At 34.0% G+C, this 22,977-nt stretch overlaps 1 protein-coding gene and 1 long non-coding RNA gene across 2 annotated transcripts; one reads left to right on the forward strand and one right to left on the reverse strand.

The window, feature by feature from the left end:
- The first annotated feature begins 3 nt into the window (after positions 1-3).
- Positions 4-14,709, forward strand: LOC106164405 (cilia- and flagella-associated protein 206). The gene is made up of 17 exons (XM_086999912.1): positions 4-175; positions 343-458; positions 746-829; positions 1,087-1,177; positions 1,498-1,686; positions 1,996-2,154; positions 2,400-2,492; positions 2,814-2,926; positions 3,469-3,588; positions 5,087-5,191; positions 5,516-5,602; positions 6,629-6,739; positions 7,832-7,974; positions 10,797-10,896; positions 12,863-13,006; positions 13,755-13,843; positions 14,173-14,709. The coding sequence occupies exons 2-17, from the start codon at positions 351-353 to the stop codon at positions 14,315-14,317; spliced, it is 1,881 nt and encodes a 626-aa protein (XP_086856038.1). The 5' UTR covers positions 4-175; positions 343-350; the 3' UTR covers positions 14,318-14,709.
- LOC147764355 (uncharacterized) lies at positions 5,712-17,766 on the reverse strand. Its single transcript, XR_015331791.1, has 2 exons — positions 17,542-17,766; positions 5,712-6,554 (listed from the first exon to the last, which is right to left on the reverse strand). It is a non-coding gene; the product is annotated as an uncharacterized LOC147764355 (long non-coding RNA).
- Between the last annotated feature and the right edge of the window lie 5,211 nt (positions 17,767-22,977).

The raw sequence follows: 22,977 nt of genomic DNA on the forward strand, positions 1-22,977 counted from the left end.
ATTTGAATAGCAATATTTTGAAAACAACCTAATTTTGGAAAATACTACCAATTGCTCTTTTTGTTTGCGGATGGATACTGTAAACAGTGACGTGATACGGCGTATCCATGAGATTCTAAACAGTATGGAGGACGAGTGTCACTGAAATTTATTGCAGGTTATTGGAGATATTAAGGTTAGTACTTAATCTTGTTTTTTGCGCACGTTATAATGCAGCTTACATTTGTTTTTGTTGTTGTATTCCTTTTTTTACGTAAACAGACCTTTTGTCATTCTTGTTAATAAAATGGTATGGCGGTCATTGTAAAAAATCACCAGTAAGTTTTTATTTTGCACTTGCAGATAGAAAAATGTCTCGAGCACAAGCAGAAAGTGTCATAAAAAACATCATCAGAGAGATAGCACATGAATGTGCCAGCAAAGGACAAGCTGTTTCTGAGACTCTGGTAGCGTTTATGGTAAGTTGAACAGTGTAAAGTCAAGTGTTTTCGTACATGTTTAGCATGTACTCAGTATGTGTACTGGTAAAAACTCAATACATGTACATACATGTACAACCAACCTATATTTTTATGTGAATAAATAATGCTTTTTATAAATATTTATTTCTTTTTTGTTTGTGTGATAAACAATTCTTAGAGCTGATAACTACCTTTAATTCTGATCATCAAAACTGGGCAAGGAGAATAATAATGATATGAAATTTTCAATTTCAACTCGATTTATCATCTGATTTCTTTCTCAGGTGAAGGCTGTTGTGCTGGATCCAACCAATGAGTTCAATGTGGACAGGACTTTAACTAAAGATGATGTTCAAAAGCTGATTAAGGTATTCAAGATATTTATAACATATGATCAGCTACTGGTATGTTAAACTTGTAAAATTTTGACTAATGGGATATATCCAGGAAATATATTATTGTAATGTGTTGTTGTTTGGATACTTCCTTAAGTGAAGAAAATAAACATTAGTTTATTCTCTTTTTAGATTTATTATGAAATAAAGATATTTAAGGAATATTTACATGAAACGATTAAATGTTTAATATTGTTATGTCATAGTTTTCTTTTTTTCCTCAATTTCAGCTATGTGTGGACAGGCTGCTGGATGGCAGGTCCCCATCCCTGGACACTGTCAAGATGCAGGTCTATTTTGACATGAACTACACCACCAGAGGTGAGACATAGTGTTCTACTAATAGTGTTCTGCTGTGATGTAATGACCTTGGGTCCTCCTTGATAACTGAATATTTTTTCAGATGTGCAAGGGAAACTTTTTGTCAGGTTGCAAAAATTCAAAAATTGTTTACATAACTATCTCTGTCGGAAATCTTTTTCAATTATTAAGGGAAATCTTTATAAAATCGAAGAAGTTTCTTTCAAATAATTGTCAACCTAAACATCTCCTATATAGCTATTTAATTTTAAAGTAATCAAGGAAACTTCTCAGCAAATTACAGATATTTCAATACATATCTACAATTTATTTTATTTCAGCTGACTTTTTGGATGAACACAGAAGAGTTCTGGAGTCCAGACTTCAGCCTGTGATCCGTGAGATCACAGACAGTCGTGCCAGGACCAGAGAGGAGCTAGAATCTCTGTACAGGAAGATTGTGTCAGCAGTTCTCCTCAGGTCTGGCCTAGGTAGCCCCACAGATATTGCAGTAGTCAGAGAGGCAACAGGTTGGTTATAGCTTTTATTGTGTAAAATTTTTGCATTTGAAAATCATTTTCTTGAACCTGTTCAGTACTGTGATCACTTGCAAGAAAACAATACTACTTAATTATGTGCACATGGTGCATAATAAGATAATGTAATTACCAGGGTTCTTTTCCCCTTGGCATTAGAAAAAAAATTATTGCAAATAAGGATTTGTAATCAAAATTATTGCAAATAAGGATTTGTAATCAAAAGTGAAGGATAAGTATCAACTTTTTGTTATTTGTCAATCACAGTCCATGTTGACCACGGGTGATTGTCTTCTATTTCAGCTGCACTGCAGAGTGTTTTCCCACAGACTGAGCTGGGCACTTTCATGTCCCTCACCAAGAGAGATAAAGAGAGGCAACTTCAGGAGTTGACCATGATAGTGACTGGTATAAGGCTGTTTAACAAGGAGTGTGGCAAGGGAGGAGAGGGCATTGATGATTGTGAGTGTGCTTGGCACAGCTTTTGTAAAATTAGCTTTTATTACTGTACATTGTTATAAGTGTAATTAAATAAAAGATCTTTGTAAATGTGCAAAATTGAACAGCATTTTCTAGAATAATTACCTTGGCGCAAATAAGTCACCATAAATAAGTGAGAAGTAAAGCTTGTCAAGAATTTAGAAAGCCTGTGTTTTATTTGATTTTTTTTTAAAGTTTGTATATAACCAGTAAACCTGTTTTTTCAGTGCCTGCAATTTTGAATGAAGCCATTCCAGCCACTACACAGAATGTGGATGCTGAGATACAGCAAACTGCAGTCACTGCTTTCAAATACACAGGTAAGCATCAAGACAATTCTTCTTATAATTATTATTATAATTAGTAGTAATATTAGTTGTACTTATAGTAACTATTTGGGAATATTGTACTCAGTGGTTTGTTATAGATTATCCTATTTTGCTTCAGTTTAGAAGTTGGAATTGTGTTAAGGTGTCAGATTGAAGTCATTGCAGTTGCTGTGCTCTTAAATGTGATTGCATTTTCGTCTAAAGATATGCAGTTAAATGAGCTTGTATTTATGTTTCAAGTCAGTCTTTTAATTTTCATGAAAATTTAAAAGGTGTTTTGTATTACAAAAACTTCATCATTATTTATTTTAGGCCTGATTGAGAAACTTCAGAGTGGTGAGAATAGAGAAGGACTCTCACTGCAACTACTGAAGGAAGCCCTGATTAACAGCAGGCAACATGAAGCTTTCCTGAGGGTCATCCTTGTAAGATATTGCAAAAAAAAAGTTACTATATTTTTGAGAGATAATGATCTTCAGTGGTGTAGCTTTGGTGAAGAATTGTGAAGTCACAACTAATTATGACAGGGGAATTTAATATGCCTGGTAAAAAAAGAAAAAGAGAGAAAAAAGTTGCATTTTTATGGCCTGGAAGCTATTGGCAATTTGCTGTCATCCATGTCCTGCCATCTTTTTTATTAAGTGTTCAAGATTTTTATATTTAATATGCATGCTTTTTTCTTTGACCCAAAAACTATGAAACAAATTCATAAAATATTTCGTTTAAGTTTGTACTAGCATTTAGGTTTTACAGTATGATTTCTTTCCTGAAAATTATTTATTTTTAAACTAGAGATCAAAAGGTCTATCACTCAGAGGACTTACTTATTTCATTCTCATATTTTGTTTTTGAAATGGTTTTAAATTAGACACAAATATCATGTATGTTTATTTTTATATATATTAGAATTTTTTTTAATCAGTAATCCAATTTAACAAACAAGCAATGTTTGACTTTTTTTCATTAGCATGATGTGATTGGTTGCGCTCAGCAAGTTGAGATGTTGGAGTCTCAGTTAGCAGGTCGTATGGAGCAGCTCCAGGCCACTGTCCAGTCCAAGACAGCAGTGCCCACAGCACAGGTCTATGTAAGTACTGGACACAAGAACTATTCCTACCCATTAACTGTTCAATTTTTTTTCTGTAGTATTTTTAAAATATAATTTACTATTTAGTCAAATATTTTTAAATGATTCAAGTTGCTGTCCTGTTGATGACAGTGATGGTATTTATTTGGTAGGTTTGGTACATATCCAGGTTTATATATAACTCCCTCAAGCCAGTGTATTCTTACCCATAGAAAGAAAAATCACTTTTAATTATTATGTTGGTGGGGATAAATGATAATGATAAATAATCTGATGGTTTATGCAGAGAAAATTAGTATAAAAAAATTATATTGCTTCAGAATTATCTCTGCTATTTCTATATCAAAGTAAGAACAGTGCCATGGGAATATTGTAGAAAGCAAAGTGTGAATCATAAAGTTTAGTGAAATAACAGTTTAGACACCTAAAAAAGCCACACTCCCCAAGCACTTAAGAAGTATTTTATTGCATTATCCTAGGTTGGCTGTTAGCCACAAAGTCTGTCAAAAACACCTTTGAAAAGCTTAACCTTTTAAAAACCTTTGTTCATGGAAGTAATCGCCTGTAAATTCTAGTGCTTGTTGGTTCCATTTTGCTTTATCCTCTAGTTGAAAAAAATAGTATAGAAACAAATGTCACCCATCCTGTTCAAACTTTTTAACCACTGGCACATGGGATAGACGATCCAAAAGAAAATCCAATTTCCGGACATTTTCATGAAACATTAATCGAGGGTGTGGGATTTCTTGGCAACCCCTGAGAATTAGAAAGAACACATACATGAGATTAATTTCAGCTTTTGAAAAAACTAGTCTACTGTTGGACAGTATATGGACTTGTTTAAGTCATCGATTTATGCAGCCTGTTTTAGGCACCAGTTTTCCAAAATGTAAAATAAGTTAGGCTGTCAATTTTTCGTGTAGAATAATGTGTACTTTATTCAATTTCACAGACCAGTTAATGGAAATAGTATGTTACTACAAGTATTACAATGTTTATTTAGTAATATACAAAAAAAATCTCTCAATATTTATATTGCAGCTTGAAGCATTAGACATCTGTAAAAAAAGATGCTATGTGTTTTTTATTGTGTTATATTAAAATGACAAGTTTTCAAAATTATTTTTAAAATTTTTGATAATGATATAGTTAACTAAAATATTTCAAACTAAAAAATATTTAAGTGAGAGACCGGTTTCCTTGTGGCATCTCATAATTGCAGAATCTAGCTTTCCATTAAGAAAAAACAGAGTGCATGTGTAGCATAGTCTGTTAATTTTTGAAAAATATATATGAACAAAATGCAACATAGGTTAGCTTGGTAAGCTATAATTCATAGCATTTGGAGAAAAATAAGTAACTACAATTTTCATTGATGTATAGATTTTCATTGCGTATTTTATTTTTAGTGCCCATCATTTTAAGAGATTCAATAATTATATTTTCATTATCTAGTTTATCTAGCTAAGAGATTTGATATTTTTCTCATTTCTTCCAGCCCCAGTTTATCCACCTTGCTCAGCTGTGGAGTGGGTTTCAGGATGAGATGGTGTTACTAAGTGTCCTCAGTAACATTCTGGCTAGTCTGGAGCCTTTCACCAGGGTAGGTGAATAACTGGGTTTTGAGTAAAAAAACGGCTGATTTATAATTTTAAAAAAGCCATATCTTTAATAGACCCTAACTGAGGAGTCTCAATAGATGCATCTGTGAAGTTATTTTTAAAAAGCCTTGAAGATCTAAAAATGCATTACATTCCCAAACACATTATCTTACAAAAGCATTTCATATATATTTTTTATTGTTTTTATATTTTTACTATTTGTTTATTGTGTATGTTTTGATGATTATGTGCTATCCTTTATTGATGAATCAGAGTAAATACCATAAATCTTTATGTGTTTATAATTTTTTCCCAACTATTTACAGGGTCACCGTGAGTTGTTTACAGATGAAGTTTTGGCACCCTTCCTTGAGGGACTTACATTGAAATCTGATGAGCAAAGATTGCAAGAAGTAAGGACAATATTAGAATGTTTCTGTTTATGGTTTTTATACACCAAAGTCACATGTATTACATTTGGACAAAGATGAATTTCACACTGACAAATTTCAAAATCAAAACCATGCTGCTTTCACATTTATACATTCATGATTTACATAATTATTAAACATTTTTTAAAATAAATTTAAAAAAAATTAACTTTCACTGTATTTCTCCCAGTTACTTTATATTATAACATTTTCTAAAAGATACATTTTTTTATTGAAATGTTCTTTTGAATTAGATATTTTGGTTAAGCTAACACAAGCATACATTAACTGTGTAAAAAGTTTTAATTCAGCATGCTCTGTAAACTTTGAAATCATTTTATACAGGTAGCCCATAGAGTTACAGAAATACTTTTATTTATTTATTTTTTTCATTCCCTTACATATTTTTTTTTCTCCAATGCAAAAACAATTGATGTAACTAAGCCAAGTGTGAATAGTTTATGGGTCAATCACAGAGTCATTTCACCTGGAAGCCATCTTATTACAGTGTATGTCTGTTCCCACCCGTGGTCCATGCAAACCTCCCATCAGCCCTTCAGGCAGCAATAACACAGTGCGGAATCAAATAAGATAGGGTCATGTGATTTGTGGTAGATTGAGATAGCACAGGCAGTCACCTGTCAATGACGATGGTATTTTGTCGTGATTGTCAATATTGCTGAGAGTGCTGTAATCGTTCTTGTTCCTTGAAATTCCAGTGTCTCGTGATGTTGTGACAAGTACGAAGACAATTTCTTTTTTTTTTTTTTTTTTTTGAAATGATGTCATCACAACATATGTTCATTTGTTATCTTTCCAGGGTGATGGTTCCTGATTTGCCAGTATGAAGTCATTCAAAGTCTTTGTTTTGTTAGTATTTCTTGAGGGCAAAGATTCAATAGATGCGCTGGGTCGTACCATCAATATCTGCTTCCTAAAAGATGAAACCACATGATAATTGTACATCTATGATATCTATTATATTTTTATAAACTTTTCATTTCATAGACTGGTGGGAAGGAGAACCGAGTGAATGTGAATGATATCAATGTCAAGCACTTGGACTGGTTGTTCCCAGAAACCACCAAGAATTTTCAGAGATTGCCTTTGCAGTACAGGGTAAGAAATACTGCAATGCTGAACAGTGTGCCAGCTATTTCAGTTATTTTAATCTATTTGATAAATAAGATATTACTGAATCTGGTGATTTTTGAGTGACTTACAATAATTGATAAATTACCAACTTCTTATATTCAAGTATTAAAATATAGTATACCATTCTTATAAATTCTTCCAACTGCACATTTGCAAAAATATTTTAAGTTGCTGTTTTCATTTATTCATAATTATCTATTTTACATTTCATGTCAAATATGGAAATTATTGTTATTATAATATCACTCCTCACAACTGATGCAATTTTAAACCCCAAAACAAAAAAACAAAAAAAAAATGCAAAACAGAGAGTAGATCTTTTCCATTCTTTCACTACCACTATCACATTGGCGCTGACTCAGACATAAAGGTAGACCTGAGTAAAACTGATTGTCCCGTATTTCTCAACATAAACTAAACTTATGTGAGCTGACACTTGTATAGTGATGGACAAAGCCTGGCAATCTATTTAGACAGAACCAAACAGACCCAATCAATACTGTCCAAGTTCCTTCACCAATAAGGTTAAATAAGGTAACTTTGAAGGTGATTGGATTTGTTGTTGTTATTAGGGACGGCTGGCCTTATTTAATCAGGACAGGGTTAGGCCACACTGTGGTTGAGACTTTATTAGCAGGCTTTATTATTTGTGCTTGAATAGAACATACTAGTTATTACAAAGTATTAGCAGGCTTTATTATTTGTGCTTGAATAGGACATAACAGTTATTAGAAAGTTTTTGTTCGGATCTCAAAGCTTGTTTACGTTACAGGCAAAGGTTGTACAAATGATCATGATTGTTTACAACTTAAGGTATTTTTTTCAGTTTTTCTGGTGCATTCTGTTCCATATTTTTTTCCAAAATCACTACAAAGTTAAAATGGATATATTAAAATGTCACTTGCATATTGCAAAAAAAAAAAAAAAAAGGAGAGAAAGAGAAAGATTTTGGGCAGTTTCAAAACTGGGCTTAGAAAACAGAATGCTATCTTTTTAAGTATTCTATTAAAACAATAATCATGTGAGACGTGATTGAAAATTTTCTCTTTTCTTCAGGGCTATTGTGGATATGCCATAGTGAAGAACGACAGACTTCTTATCCCTTCCAACCCAGACATTGGAGTGCTTCGTTACAAGGACAACTACTACTCCTTTTCAAGCAAGCAGGCAGCAATGGAATTTGCTCAGAATCCAGACACGTAAGTGCAAAATGCATAAGTGACAAACTTTGTTAAGCAGTTCAGAAAAAGCTACTGTCAGTAGGCCTGACAATACTAAGCAACCATTTCGTAATTGTAATGCTTAATTTCTTTCATACTACTAAAATGGAGAACCAAACAGATCTTCTGAAACCTGGAAGATTATTCTCTGAACAAAATGTATTTTTAAAAATGAAAAGAGTATAAGCATATAGGACTAGTTTGGAAATAACTAGTTAAGCAATTATTTTACATCAGATCCTGTTTACGCATATTTTTCCATTACAGTCTAAATATAGCATTTAATTTCTCCTTTGATGTATATTGATGCCTGCACATAGGTAAAGGGGTATCAATTCTGATGAGCTTTTATAAGACATGTTCAAATATGATAGGACAAATCAATGACAATAGACATATAGCTACACCTGATGTTATTGTTTCTGGTTAAGTTACTTTTGACCTGGTAAAATAGATTGAATTCAAAAGTCTTGAGGGATGAGATATTTCTTCAAGTTGGATGGTTCGGAAATTTTAATTCAGGGAGATTGTTTGAGTGTGATGTGTTGGTGAATAGTAAGAATTTGAATTTGTTAAACAAATGGAATATTTTAAACAAAACAGTGAATACACATGTGCATGTGATGGCTACATGCCTTTTAAAATCTCCAGACTGTATCTGAACTTGTAATAAGGCTTTTATTTATGTAAAATTGTGAGCTATATAATATTTTTTATTAGACAAAATTCAGGTAGGAGAGAAATGTATAACATCACAAATATTACTTGACAAGCATTTGAAAAAGGGATTCTCTAAGACAATGTCAAAAAAAAAATCATTAATAACATCAACGAAACATTTTTACTGTTTTCTTCAACATCTGTAACTATGGTAATATTTAAACAAAACCAAAGAAAAAAAGGGCATTTAGGGCCTGCATCTCAGGCAAAGATAATCATTTACTCAGAATATAAAGTTTTCTATTCCAGCCACGTTAGCTTCTGATGCCTATCTGTGCTTGTTTGCAAGTATAAATATCAGTATTATTGTTTTTGTTGGGGTGACGATTATCTGTAATACAATTAGACGTTAGAGAGTAGAATAATGAACAATAATTTGCAATTCAGCAAACCATTTCTACCTGAAGAATTTACATAACCTTTTTTGCCTAATACTGGAAACAATTAAACTAAAGCAGCCACTGTGGTACCTCTTCTCATTTTTAAATGCCATTTTCTTTTTCTACATATTTTGCTAAAAGCAATTGTTTGTGAGTTGTTATCAAGAAAACTTTTTGGGGTACCATCTACAAATTTTTATACCTACCAACCATCTCTTTATTGATATCCAGACTGAAATGTATTCTATTTAGTTACATTTTTAAGACATGTTATTTTAACCTGGTTAAATACAAGTGTATTGTAATGTGCATTCCTAGCACTTGTTTCCTTTTCATGACAATTTCATACTTGAAAAGATGTATCATGTCTTTGAAACACAATTTCAATGTGTTAACTTTAAAGAAAAATAGAAAAAATCAGGAAGGTTGAAGACAACAACGAAAAGCAAAAAAACACTCTTTCAATTTCTGCATAGTAGTTGCATCTTATCACTCATTTGCATTAAAACCTCACTATGGTTAAATATTTCTAAGGTTATTTCACATTATATTCTGTCACAAAGTAGTTTAGCACTCAAAAGTATCATTTCTTTGAAAATAAAAACCTGTCTGTTGTTAACTAATTAATGAATTTATTTATTTATTAAGAATTTTTCATTCAAATTTACATTTCATATTTTTAAAACAATTTTTTTTATATTTTTAGTTTGCTAAAGGAAGCTACAAAATGTTCACTTTAATATCATTATACTTTCCTGTACAGAAGTGTATTCCATGAATTCTTGCTTAAGTTTTTTCTTTATCAATTTATCTGAATGCTACCATCAAGTCTGAAAGCAGAACCACTGTTTCCGTACTTGTGTTAAAAAAGTGTTAAAACTTAGCAAATATATAAAGATCGATTTAGTTTATTGATGTATGCATGAAACATTTTAGTCATTATCAAGTGAAATATCATTATCATTATCAATAGAAATGAAACAGCTACTGACTTGGCTTGGATAGTACATATCTTTAAGGATATCAAATGGACAGTGGCTCCCTTTTACTGATTTTTGGAGCACAGAATATCAGATGGAAAAAATGCCCTTTAAATGACTTTTGGAAAACAAAGAACATGTTTCTGAATCTATAGCTAGTTGCTAAATGACATTATTGCTGATGAATAGAAGGCAGATGGCATGAGGTCAATATCATATCTGCAGTTTAGGGTTAGTTTAGCAGACAAATGTGTTTTTATGTTTTGCCATTAAAATGATGGAGTATGCCATAAAGGTCAAGTAAAAAATTTAACTGCAAGATCTTTTTGCTTTTGACATGTTTCTGCAAGATATTCAGCCTTTCTACTTGAACTCCAATGGAAATGGAATTGTAAGATTTTGAAATAACCTTGAACTGATAAGTTTTAGTGCTGTTTCCATTGTCATCAGGGTTTTTCTATGATTTTCTTAAAAACATTTTTTCATAAGAGCAGATAAGAAGCCAAAAAGATAATTATCAAAAAAAAAAAAAAGAAACTTGTTCTGAACATTTAGGCAACCAAAGCATTAAATCTACTTATTTGAATAATATATTTAATTATTAGGAAAGTAATTTTCTTTCTATCAAAACTTATATGTTTTAAATTCCTTTAGTTGCATATATATACTACTTTCTACTGCACTTGCATATAGTTTTGAATTTTTTTACTTTTGTTTGCAGATACATAAGGCTAGTAGCAGAGGCAGCTAAGAGAAGCCCGGAGTTGATCCAGCTCTTAGAACTGCACACACAGTTTGCCTCCATCACTCCATATGCCCAGGTAAGATTTTGTAAATTATGTCCAACAAGTTTTAAAAAAATCAAAAAAAGATAAAAAAAAAAAAGTTATGACTTTTGAAGTTAATATCACTCTCACTCCATGCATATATTTCAAGTAAGATAAAAATGTGCATGACTTGTGAATCAGTTATTTGACCTGGTTGAAAGTCCAAGACCGGAAAGGACAAAGACGTACAGAGTTGGTGTCTGGGGAATAATTCCTAACATTGATCAGGTTTACTTTATTTTTTTTTTTTTCTCTTTCAATCACTGAACATCTTAATAGGCTGTGTTTTCAAACCTTACACAGTTTGCTTTTCTGAAGTCAAAATCTTTGGAATCTGGAAAAGAGTAGTTGTCATTCCCCTTCAAAAAAGAATGACAGTATTTAAACAAATGTGTTAATTGGGTAAGATTAATATTTCCCCATAATTACATGTCCCATTACTTTTGCCAGATCAATAGAGCCATCTTTGAAATGGTAATCAGTATAATTTACTAAAGTAATTCTTTTCCCATATAACTGGAGAACTGAAAAAGAACAGAAAGAGATTCCGAAATGGAATTTTGATCAAAAGGCAAAGGTTAGCACTTCAATATATCAAGAAAAGAAAGCCTATTGGGACAAAAAACGGTGCCTGGTTTCTGTCCTCAAAATGACCAATTTTACCACCTCCCCCTTGGCTGACCTTAGTGAGGGGGGGCTAGGCATTGTGGTGTCTGCAATCCCTTCCCTCATCTCCCTGGCTCTAAGATTTGTTCTGACACCATTAGACAATATGAGCAACTAATGATGTGGAACTAATCTCCTTTATGTCAAAGAAAATTAGGATGCTCATTCTTTCTACATTTTTAGCATGAAATATGTGCAAGATGATCTGAAATTGACAAAAATCTCGCGATTTTTCTTATCTGCTAAATGAAAATTCTCTCGGCTGATTAGATGGTTATGCAGCTCACTAATTTGCTGCAGTCTCTGGTGGGTCTTTAGGATCCTTCCCTCTGAGGAGGTCAGCACAACTGGTTTATGTCATCTTTAAGATTCCATGATAACTTAATTTATGAGCAGAGAATAGACATAGGCTGCTGAACACAGTGTACATGCAGTTATCCTGTGGAAAAAAATGACAAAAACCGACTACTTCATCAGGCTCTCTGTTGGGAGATATAGGTTGGGAAATTTGCTGAGTTTTAATCCTGTTTTTTTTTTTTTTTTTTTTTAACTGACTGCTTAAAGGACTGTGTTTTTTTAAAAGTGTGATTGAAATGACCACCTCATCACCATACACAGCATTTGATTTCACTAAAAGGAGTGATATTTTACTATGTTTAGAAAGAAAAAAGAAATCACATTTTTCTTCTTAAAATATCCTTATATCATGGGCATGATAAGATACAGTTTTCTCGCAGGAAGATAGGGAGTTATTTTTGAAGCCCTGTATAAAGCTGCACACTATGATAAGCATTTTTTTCTTTTTGGTAACTTCTTCAATTTTTCTGACTCTTATATGTTGAAAATTATTTACTTTAATTATTTTGTCCTCATGGACAAAAGTGTTGTTTGTTACTCTGAAAAACAAATTGAAAAAGTTACAATGTTGGTTGATAGTGCGTGGATAATAAATATTTAATAAAAATTATATTCTCCACAAAATCACAGAAGATTTTTCAAAAAAGCATTTCAGCTGATGAATACAGGAAAATCATGAAATGTTGGTAGTCTTTAAAGTTGAGATGAAGTCTGTCTTACACAGCTCCAGGTTGATACATTTAAATAGATTAACAACATTTAACAGTATATTTTTATGGAGTGCCATTTAAAAAAATATAGATTGTCTTTAAATTATATTGTAGCACTTCATTTGTGAAGATAATAAAACTCTTACTCATAAGCAGGCAATGATAGAATAAAAGTGAGATGCTTATTGAAGTGTAATCATATGTGATATCTGACATTTTGATTCCAGGGCAAAGAACCTGGCTCTATGATAGAGAAGCCTATCACAAAGTGTGACAGTGGCACCCAGACTGACACCCATATCCTAGAACCCAATATTGCCAAGTCATATGAGTGGAATGAATGGGAACTCAGGAGGAAGGCCATCAAACTAGTAAGTCACTCAGTCCACTAAGGTGTGAATAGTTTCCAGTGACCTCTGAAACTCATTGTTACAAAGAATAACCAGTCAACCATGCAAATATTAATGCCCATGTTCATATCAGGTTTAACTTAATCCAGAAGAAGACCAACTGATGTCACCAGGGCACCAGATGATGTGAGGGCCCAAATTTTGACTTAAAAATCCCCCATGCTAAGCAGTCTGGTCATTTGGAGATGGAGGGCTTTAATAGCTGTCAGGTTTCCATTCAAAATGGGGCTTTTTTTTTGGGGGGGGGGGGGGGTATGGTCTTAGTCCTCCCTCTGAATATGATGAGTTCACCAAAGTCAGGTAATCAAACCTCTGTATTGTCCCACATCATCATTGTAATTGAGGGACATGACATGTTAATAGAATGGGCTTTGTCAGGTAAGCTAATTTCAGTCAGCTGACTTGTAAGGATAACCCAATGTGAAGTGAAACATGGTTTTAGTTTTTGTATGAACTTGCTTGAGACAGACAGAACAGTTCTGTATGTGGAGAGTTATGGTGTGACAGAATCTTGATGAAGACAACAGATGTGTTGTGTGTGTGCACATTTTATCTTTGCATTTTTTAATCTATTTATTTACAATTTCATTTATCGAATTAATATATTTTAAATCAATGGATTTATTTATGACTTGACTATTTATGATTAATTTGTTTTTTATTTATTTAAAAAAGTATACTTGAATGTATTCTTTCTGTACATTTTCAGGCCAATTTGAGGAATAAGGTCACCCATTCCATACAGACCAACTTGAGCAACTTCAAGAGGGACAATGTCACACAAGTCTACCTACCAAAGTAAGTTTTTTTTTCTCAATATTCCTCTGTATTTTTTCTTTTAATTTCTGTTCTTTCTGTTTTAACAGAAACCAACCTTTTTTTCACGTCATTTATGTCATTTGTTAATCATTTGTACTTTAAAAAAATCACAATCACATTTTTGACTTAAAGTTTGAACTGAATTAAATATGTAGGACACAAGGCATGAGACATTTAAGATCATCTTATGACTAGTTCAGTCTTTCAACAGTGCACAAGCTAGCTAATGGACCGTTAGATGGGGACTGTACTCCTATTCTGAAATTGTTGAGCTGTTGTAAAAAATATTTTCTTATCCCTCATTTCAGAGATCAAGTCACACAGACGAAGAGAGACGGTTACACCAATGTTCCCAGACCACAAGTTTTCCTTGCTGGACTCCGTGGCGGTGGGATGAGTGTCCCCACTGATATGACGAAGGTTGACCTGACCATTGATGTAGACCAGACATAAGATGTTCACTCCTCTCCAGAGGCACCATTTAAAAATTCAGAACAATTTTCAACTGACAATTAACAAAGCAAATGAATAGTCCATCTCCGTCCTTGAATAATGCTATATATGTCATAATTTTATTACAGTATCTATAAGTTACAAAATACGTATAAGGCAGATTTTTTTCCAAGCTTCTCCCAGGATCGTCATCTGCTGAGATTTAAAAAGGTTCATACCTGACATGGCTAATGTTTTGATCTTACAAAAATTGCATCGTTAGATACGCCTTCTCTAAAAAAAAGAAATTGTTCTATTTACATCTGAAAGCACATACATATATAACGAGACATGTACATAGACTGTGAACATTTATCAATGTGTACTTTTTAATAAAAAAAATGTCCGATTCAGCTCAGTATAATAACAAATCTTCATTTCCGTCGCAATTTTCCGATTAGGAAATTTTCAATAATTGCTTGGAATTTTTACATATTTCTATAATCGAACTTGTGTAATGCATTCCGCGGAGGCTTGCGGTTGCGTCTTGTCGGCTCTTTGGGATGCTATAACGATTGTTGTTTTGTTTGTTTTAGTGACTATCAATTTTCTCTGCTATTTGCCTGGAAGCGAACATCCCCACACGTGTTATACAAATCGGAGAGGATGAACTTATTTATTGAAGGGTGATAAGTTGGGCAAATATTCCGAGAGTTTCATTCTTGGTGCCGTACGCTGAACAAAAAAAATGACGTCCCGGTGCTACAAAGCACAGAAATGATCCCTATTATAATAATGAAACATGTTTATTTTATTCTATGCGCTTTAATCCCTATATTTTTATTTTATTAGTAATCCTTTTTAACTTATGTTGCCTAATAATATCAATAGTAAAATAATTAAAATGTAGATATATCTTTGCTCTATATAATTCGTTTCTATGGCAACACTTCAAGTCTTGCGTGATGCGCCAGCATGACCCCTCCAGAAATATTAACTTAAGATTCCTAATAGAGCATATTTGTCTTCTTAGTTCCCGGACCATTTCATTTTGTGTAATATGTACATTACTTTTTAATATCACTTTTTTAAATTGCTGTCTCTATTGAAAGGTGCTATGATATAAAGCGTAGAAATAATGGGGCAAGTCAGAATTATACAAATATTGCACAAAATGTGCGCGTCACTGACGTGTCTCAAATGTTCACTTTTTTTGTAGAGTGACCGTATAACGTGTGATTCAAAAATATTAAGAGAAAGCAAACTAGAAGAAATGACTAGGTTTGAAAACCGAATGAAAATTAACACTCATTTTCTCTCGCCAAGAATGCTCTGATAACAGTGGACGAAAAGATAACTTGTAAAGCCGACCGTACTTCGTCATATGTAAAATTTCTGTCTTTCTGTTGAAATCAGAGCAGATATTTAGAATGATTTTCAATATTAGTATAGGCCACACGCAGCACAAGACCTACCTGTGCCATTGCGGCTAAATTGTAATTTTTTAAAACCATATCTGAATTATATCAGGAATTGTAATCACCATTTGTACAATTAGGGCGCAAACGCTGTCGGCCATCTCTGAGCTAATATTTTCGTTTCTATCATGACAAGATTAACATGTACTTAAACCTGCCTTTCCCTCAGCAGTTTTCATCAGAGTAACAATACAGGCATAAAAACATTTTTGTATGTATGGGCAAATAACGTTAAATTTAGTAGTAGACGAAATGTCGCTATGTAACGAACAAAGAAACGGAAAAAATGACTTAAGGCATCTTGAAAGACAGGAAAGAGAGGTGAAAACAGAAACGACGATCCACATAATCTTTCTAAAAAGTTTACGAATTAATAGATATAGTTCGTTCATTAAGGTCAATTGAAATCGGAAGTATTTATCACTGCAAGTACTACAAGAATACTAGCGACTTCAAGCCACTGCGTCAAATGATGCCATCTAGCAACCTGCGTACCGTCGCGTACACGTGATAGTAGAATTTGTAACGATGCGCGGCGCAAAAAAAACGCAGAACGCACTTTCTTCTTGCCAAGTCCAGCTTACTAACTTAATTAGCGTGATTACTCCTGCCGGTAATGTAATTGTTTGAGAATTTTGAAGTAGACCTGGCTAACGCACTTGGCAAATTACTCTCGCAATTCTAAGCACTATCGATCAGAGGAAGCCAAGGCCTCCGTTCAAGCCTAAAGATTCCGAGGGTGAACTGAGAGAGAGGGGTTGACCAAAGTCAGGAAGAACGCACTGTACACATATAAGTATGCAACTACCAAAATGGAGGCGATATACAAACAAAGCGTAGCACAAGAGCCCGAGGAAATTCTCAGTATTTCCCTAATCTAATAAAATAATAATCTCGATTCCATATATGGGTTCTAATTAAGGACATATTAAGATAATAGTGAAGGTGATGACCATACCACTCACATAAATTCATTGTTGAGAAGTAAACGACGCTTAGGTCCAGTGGACCGAGCATGATTCAATCCGCCGTGTGATTGAACAATATTTTTGTACTATAAAAATTGAACTGGGCCCTTGCATTCTCTGTATGAATGTTGTCGTGTCAAGCGTCGGGTTGAAATTTGTACTAAAAAGCTATACTTACTGTTGAATATTTGAATTCAGTAATATTTATGATCAGCTGTATTTTTGAGGAAGGCCACAGTTGAACACTTGTACATAATACGGTCTATTACTTTTTTCCTGTGCGTACACACTGTTCTCAAAATTCTCCATTCTCTGCTCTAAAAGCGAAGAGATTGTGTAAATGTTACGTAATAAAAATAAATCTTTTTTTACCTTTGAAGAACTTATCATGAAATTAAAATAGAATACAGCAGGCGCGCCAAGGACTCTATAAATCAGGCTAAATATATTCAAAGTAGAAATGTAGAAAACTACATAATCTCATGTAGTAGAGTGTCGAGGAACTTTACTCAGAACTCATAAATCAGCGTATAAGGCAATGATGCCATCGTAATGTAGGAACAACATTCCGTGACATAATTACCAGCTAGCTTAACAAAGCATTCTAGTATAATGGGCTGTAATCCAATTTCTTCTTTTTTTAAGATTTGAAGATTTCATTGACAAAAATCCGTTTTTTAAACTACGCGGTGTTTCACAGAAAAAAATTTGGTGCAAAAGAAAAAATATACATGACGCAATGACCACCTGGTAATGAAAGAATGAAAATTAAACAGATATAGAAGTGTTTCCTACTTACCCCAACTTTCTGAACGATGCTTTTGTTTCTGAAATATATCGATACATCCCCTTGGCATTGCCATAAATAATGGCAGACGATCGTTCAAATTTAACGAAAACGCGTATTTCCTACAAGTATATTTTAGATATCTGTTACATCTGTTACATCTAACAATCCAAACAATCGGCTGAAATCGTCTAACTACTCACTCCTATGTGTCCTTGGCCAACAATACACCTTCTCCCAACCTAACCCGGGGTTTTCAAGAGAATATGAGCACCAAGCCAATTAAAGAGTAATTCACAGTAGTTAGAATTGCATTTTCCAGAAGGCAAAACTATTCACAATACATAATAACACATATCCCCGAGCTGAAAATTACTGATAAAGCTTCATAGCTGACGGGAATAAAATATTCTCGATGGGCGCAAATTAACAAAATTAAATGAATTAATTGATTATCACACTAAAGAATTAAACTAAATGAGCCTCGTTGAAACGTCTAGCAGACCGTGACTTCCCTGGGCAACAAGACGGAGAGTAAAACATTCAGCTTATCAAACGTTCTTGTAACAAAGAGGCATCATGGAAGGTTTTTTATTTTCACTCGGCAGGAATGAAAGACAGAGAAAAGGCCGTGAACTTAAGATACATAAGGCGATAAATAGGTAAATATTATAATAGGAAAATGGGACTTTATATTCTTTTATATTTTCTCTTTTTTTTCAGACTAAAATGTTATGTAAATCACTGGAGGGAATTCGTCTCTCATTAGACAAAGATGGGGCTACTGCACCTTGAGAAATTCTGTCTTTCTTTAACAAATAGTATATGTTGCCAGTGCACTTTTCATCCATACAATAATATTCGCACGTACTTTGACGTGCGTTATTTCTCTCTCTCTCTCTCTCTCTCTCTCTCTCTCTCTCTCTCTCTCTCAACAATTTGATATAAAACTAACAGAAAAATATCAAGAAGCCCACCCACCGTCTTTAATGATAATGCACCTCGAATGAGAATGATTAACATTTAAGTTTTTAAAAAGACATTGCCTTTTATTGATTAGACGTGCCGGGAACTATGGAGGTATTTTGGACACTAAAAACAAAATGATATCAGACAAAAGTAGAATATTGAATTCAACTTTATCCCTTCAGACTCATCCGTTTGTTCACGCCGTCGTCAATATTAGCCCAATGATCCAGTTAGCTCCAAACCATTTTAGATTCCGTTGACCCATCGTGTTCATTTTAATAAATAAAATTCTGCCTCTCGATCTTCGATCTTTCTCTTGTAATTCGCAGTATCAGTCGTTCCCTCCCCGGCACTTATTGCCAACGATGTGGTGAATTATCGGCCGGATTATCGCAAGGCCTGTGCCAGAAAATTAGATTTCAAACATATTTGCTTCGCATTCCACTGTAATTTTTTCCTGCTTTTATTTTCATTTCATATGTGCGGCAACTCTTGAGACTTAAGTCGAGGTTAAATCAACTTATTCATCGATCTTTTTACAGCGATGGAACGATGTCATAAAAGCCACGAAAAATTGAACCCGGGGCGAGACCGTTGCTATGAACAAGGGCGCTGAGCAACGGCGAGTGAAAGGTTGAAAAAACAATCACCGTGGAACTGGGGACTCATCCGTTACTTTTTCATTTATCAAAATCCAAAGACTTGTCAATTTTTTTCCTTTTGACTTTTTGCTTCTCAGGTTCAAACTGCGAAAAGAAATTACGCCTCAGTGCTCTCCGAGGAACTCTCACCAACCGGAGGTGGGGCTTGTATCATAATCGCATCAGAAGCAAAGTCGAAAACCAATTCACGAAGGTCGTCGATTAATTAATTGAATTCAAGAAGGAGTTGATCCTGTGTGTCTTAAGATCATTTCCATTTGAGCCTTTGACCGCACGTTCCTTTTTTATTTCGTAAAAGTTCACCCTGTAACATAAGTACGGACAAAATATTTACCCGATACACATGCCCTTTGAGTCCACAGAGATTCTGTAGTCGGTAACAAGATGCGACCGTAATAAGAGAACAATGAGAAGTTGAGATGATTCAAATGAAGAAAATAGACAAATGAAAGTGACACAATGAAAGATATATAGACAACGAGGCATATACCCGGTAGATGCTTAAATAAAATATTCTATGTGTGTTTCAAAGTCTGCGAATACCACATACGTTTTCACTCAAATGTGCACTGTGTCTATGATAATAAATACTGTTCTCTCAACTGCCTATTTATCTATTTTCAAAAATTCCAACTGTTCTATAGGAACGTCGAGCTCGAAAGAATATAATAGAACTAAAGAATATTTTTTGCGTGGTTTTAAAAAAGAAAATTAAGGTCGATCCTCTAAACAATGGTCTGTGTTGTCCTATGAACAGTTGCACGGATATGAATGAAAAGACGGAACCATTGTGAGTAAAACGTAGTCATTATTGGCGAGGTTTTTAAGCAAATGACGTGGTATCCAAAAGTCCAATTATCAACACATCAAGTTCACTGCCCACAAACTGCTATTACATTCAATCCACGATAGCCGTAAGCTATCACGTTAGCTTCATAATGTTTCGCTTGTTGTGTACAAATAACGACTTCCGACTATATATTTATATAATATGTTTTTGTTTATGAAATGGTAAAAATGATCGAGGTTGATCTGTTTATTCTTCTCAGATAACACCGGAGTATGTGGTCAATAACGCGCATCGTCTCCAGACGGACGGTCCAGGCTTCTTGTCATCCGCTGAAGACATTTGTAAGTATCACTCGTTGATTTTTTATGTGATTTATTTATAATTGTAAAAATTATTATCACCAGTGCCAGTTATCTCTTTAAAAATTCATAATGTTTCAAATTGACGATTCCATAATTTAATATTTTGAACAGTGTTGATACACAAGCGATTCGAAAAAGATAAAAGACGGGTATGTGTTATATTCAAGCCTTTGTTATTTCTCATTATCCATCTGTTAAAAAAATAGTAACAACTTCATGTTGCCACATTATTTCCGAGAATCTCAAAAAGAATACTTTTCTGACTACACGCTTTACTCTTTCCTGACTTATTTTGAGACAAAAACGAGAGGCTTGATTTTCCACATTTTTACATGGACCATTCCACCTTTTCCCGATGTTTCCTTCTTTCTTTATCCTAAAACGATCATACCACTTTGTTATAAATAAATAATCAATAAATAACCAAAATATGTAAAGAAAACCCCTCTTCATGATATCAACCTCTTCGACAATGCGGTCGTTTATCACAAAGAGAAGTCATTAAAAGTTGTGATTTCTAGTATTGCTGGAGGAGGTGTTGGAAGCGGTGTCTGGAGACGTTGCTTTATGTCCAGGTATCGTGTTGGCGCGGAGCAGTGCGTCGTACTGCGGGTTTGGGGCGGCCGGAGGCTTGCCTTCGTAACGTGTCGCTTTGGGGGCAGACCACTATTGGATGCGGTCGCTCATGCGACGTGGCACGCCTGGGACCCCTTCATTCGATGCTAGCGTGTCGATATGCCCCTCAGAAACAAATGAAACAATAATGATGTTATTACTTTTTAAAAAATGAATTGAATTAATCTGCAACTGTTGTTTCTTTATATTTCAATTAACGCCACTGGTCTATACTGCTGTCTGTTTTTGTGTTTTTTGGACTTAAAGTTTGCTTATGTATTTAATCTTAGAATACACCACGTAAAAAAATTAAAGTTTCTTTGCTATCAATGAATTTTGGATCATTTCGCAGGATATATGATCCAAAATGTTTTTTTTTTTTGACATCCCTTTAAAGAAAAAGTACCACAACTTGAGCATCACTCAAACCATGGGAAATTATTTTGCGCAACCTACCATAAACGTGCCATTTAAACTGCAAAAATCTGAAATGCCTGATCAGCATAAAAAATGGTGAGAACCGCCTCTCGAGATAAAAGTATTGCAACCCGATTCATATCACTTCTAAAACAATAACTTCATACTAAAATGACTATAAATATGATTAGATCGTTTGAGGTTACGATAGAAGGTACGAGAGTTCACTCGAACCACGTCTGTCCTACTATATAAAGCAAAGCCGGGGCAAAGTGGCTTCTAGTTGGAGCGAAGGCCGCGCGTCCAGGGCAAGGGTACAGTCAACTCTCAGAGGTCTAATGGGGATTGTTTCCTGATTCAGAAGCAAGCTAATGTATCTTTCCGCTCTCGCCACGAAATCTGTGCTGAAAGAGACGGCAGGTTGAACTGGCCCCGGAGTACGCAGGCCCGCCCCAAGAGTCAGCGTAAATTACAGGTGAGACGGTTGCGGATGCAGAATTGGTCGCGCGAGACCACGGCAACGCTCTGAAATTCGCACAGCGGTGCGATGAATTATTACCCACTTTTCCGAGATTAGTTGTTATATTTTCATCCTCCCTTGTCGTCGATGTTTTATGAATGAACAATTGTCGAGGAGGTATAATTAGTTAAGGAGTCGAAATGTAAAACAAAGAAATCCCTGGTACATAATTTATTTCCATGCGTTAATTGATACTTTGGGATTTTTGTGTAATCCTTACTGTGGCAAGGTGTACTTAGATGTGCGGTTTCGGAGAGCAAAACAAATCAGTGCTGTTGCTTCACTTGGAGCTATGCAGTCCCTCTGTGATGATCTTAGAATAATTATTCGTGCAGTCGATGTTAAGTAGACTTTCAATGTATCATATTTTGCGTGCAATTCCTACCTCAGTATAAGATTTTTAAAGCTTTCCACCAACCTGGTCTTGCTCTCTTTTAAGGTTTTTATCTATCTGTTAAATCTATTTTTTTTTTTTTGGGGGGGGGGGTTGCATTTGTTTTCAATCAAACATTTTTATGGCGGTTGAAAAAGAGATGTTACTGAATGTGCGTGTTATTTAGACATTTGACATTTGTAATTTGGGTGGTTTAACAAGATAGCTTCACCGCAGCAGTTCAGTAATAACATCTCTTTCACTATCTTGCAAAGTCTATTTGTAATGGAGGCAGCGATGGAATTGGGAGATAGTGATTGAAGTACATAAACCAATATTTGCTTAATTAATCTTTATGGAAACAACATAATCTTCAAAACATTACCACGCATAAAGCTTTCTCCAGATAATCAACCAATAATATATCTACAAATAGAGTTACATATTTTAAAAAGTTGAAAATCGTTATCATATATATTTGCTCAAAATAAATAAATAATATAAAAGAAAAGAAAAGAAATAGGTATTTAATTTTTTTTCTGTATCGTCTACAAATTTTAAAGGTTCGGTATTATATTTGAAAATAATTTTAAATAGAAAACACAGAAGTTATTGTAATAAATGAAGAAGCAACAGACCAATACACAAAATCATAAGTCAAAATGAGAGTATTAGGGGGAAGTCAGAAAGAATAAAGACCTGGCAAATACACAAAATTTACTACAATTTAAATTAACAAA

This window comes from Lingula anatina, chromosome 1, assembly GCF_051362555.1.
Source record: "Lingula anatina isolate TDL-2025a chromosome 1, LinAna3.0, whole genome shotgun sequence".
Classification (NCBI taxonomy): domain Eukaryota; kingdom Metazoa; phylum Brachiopoda; class Lingulata; order Lingulida; family Lingulidae; genus Lingula; species Lingula anatina.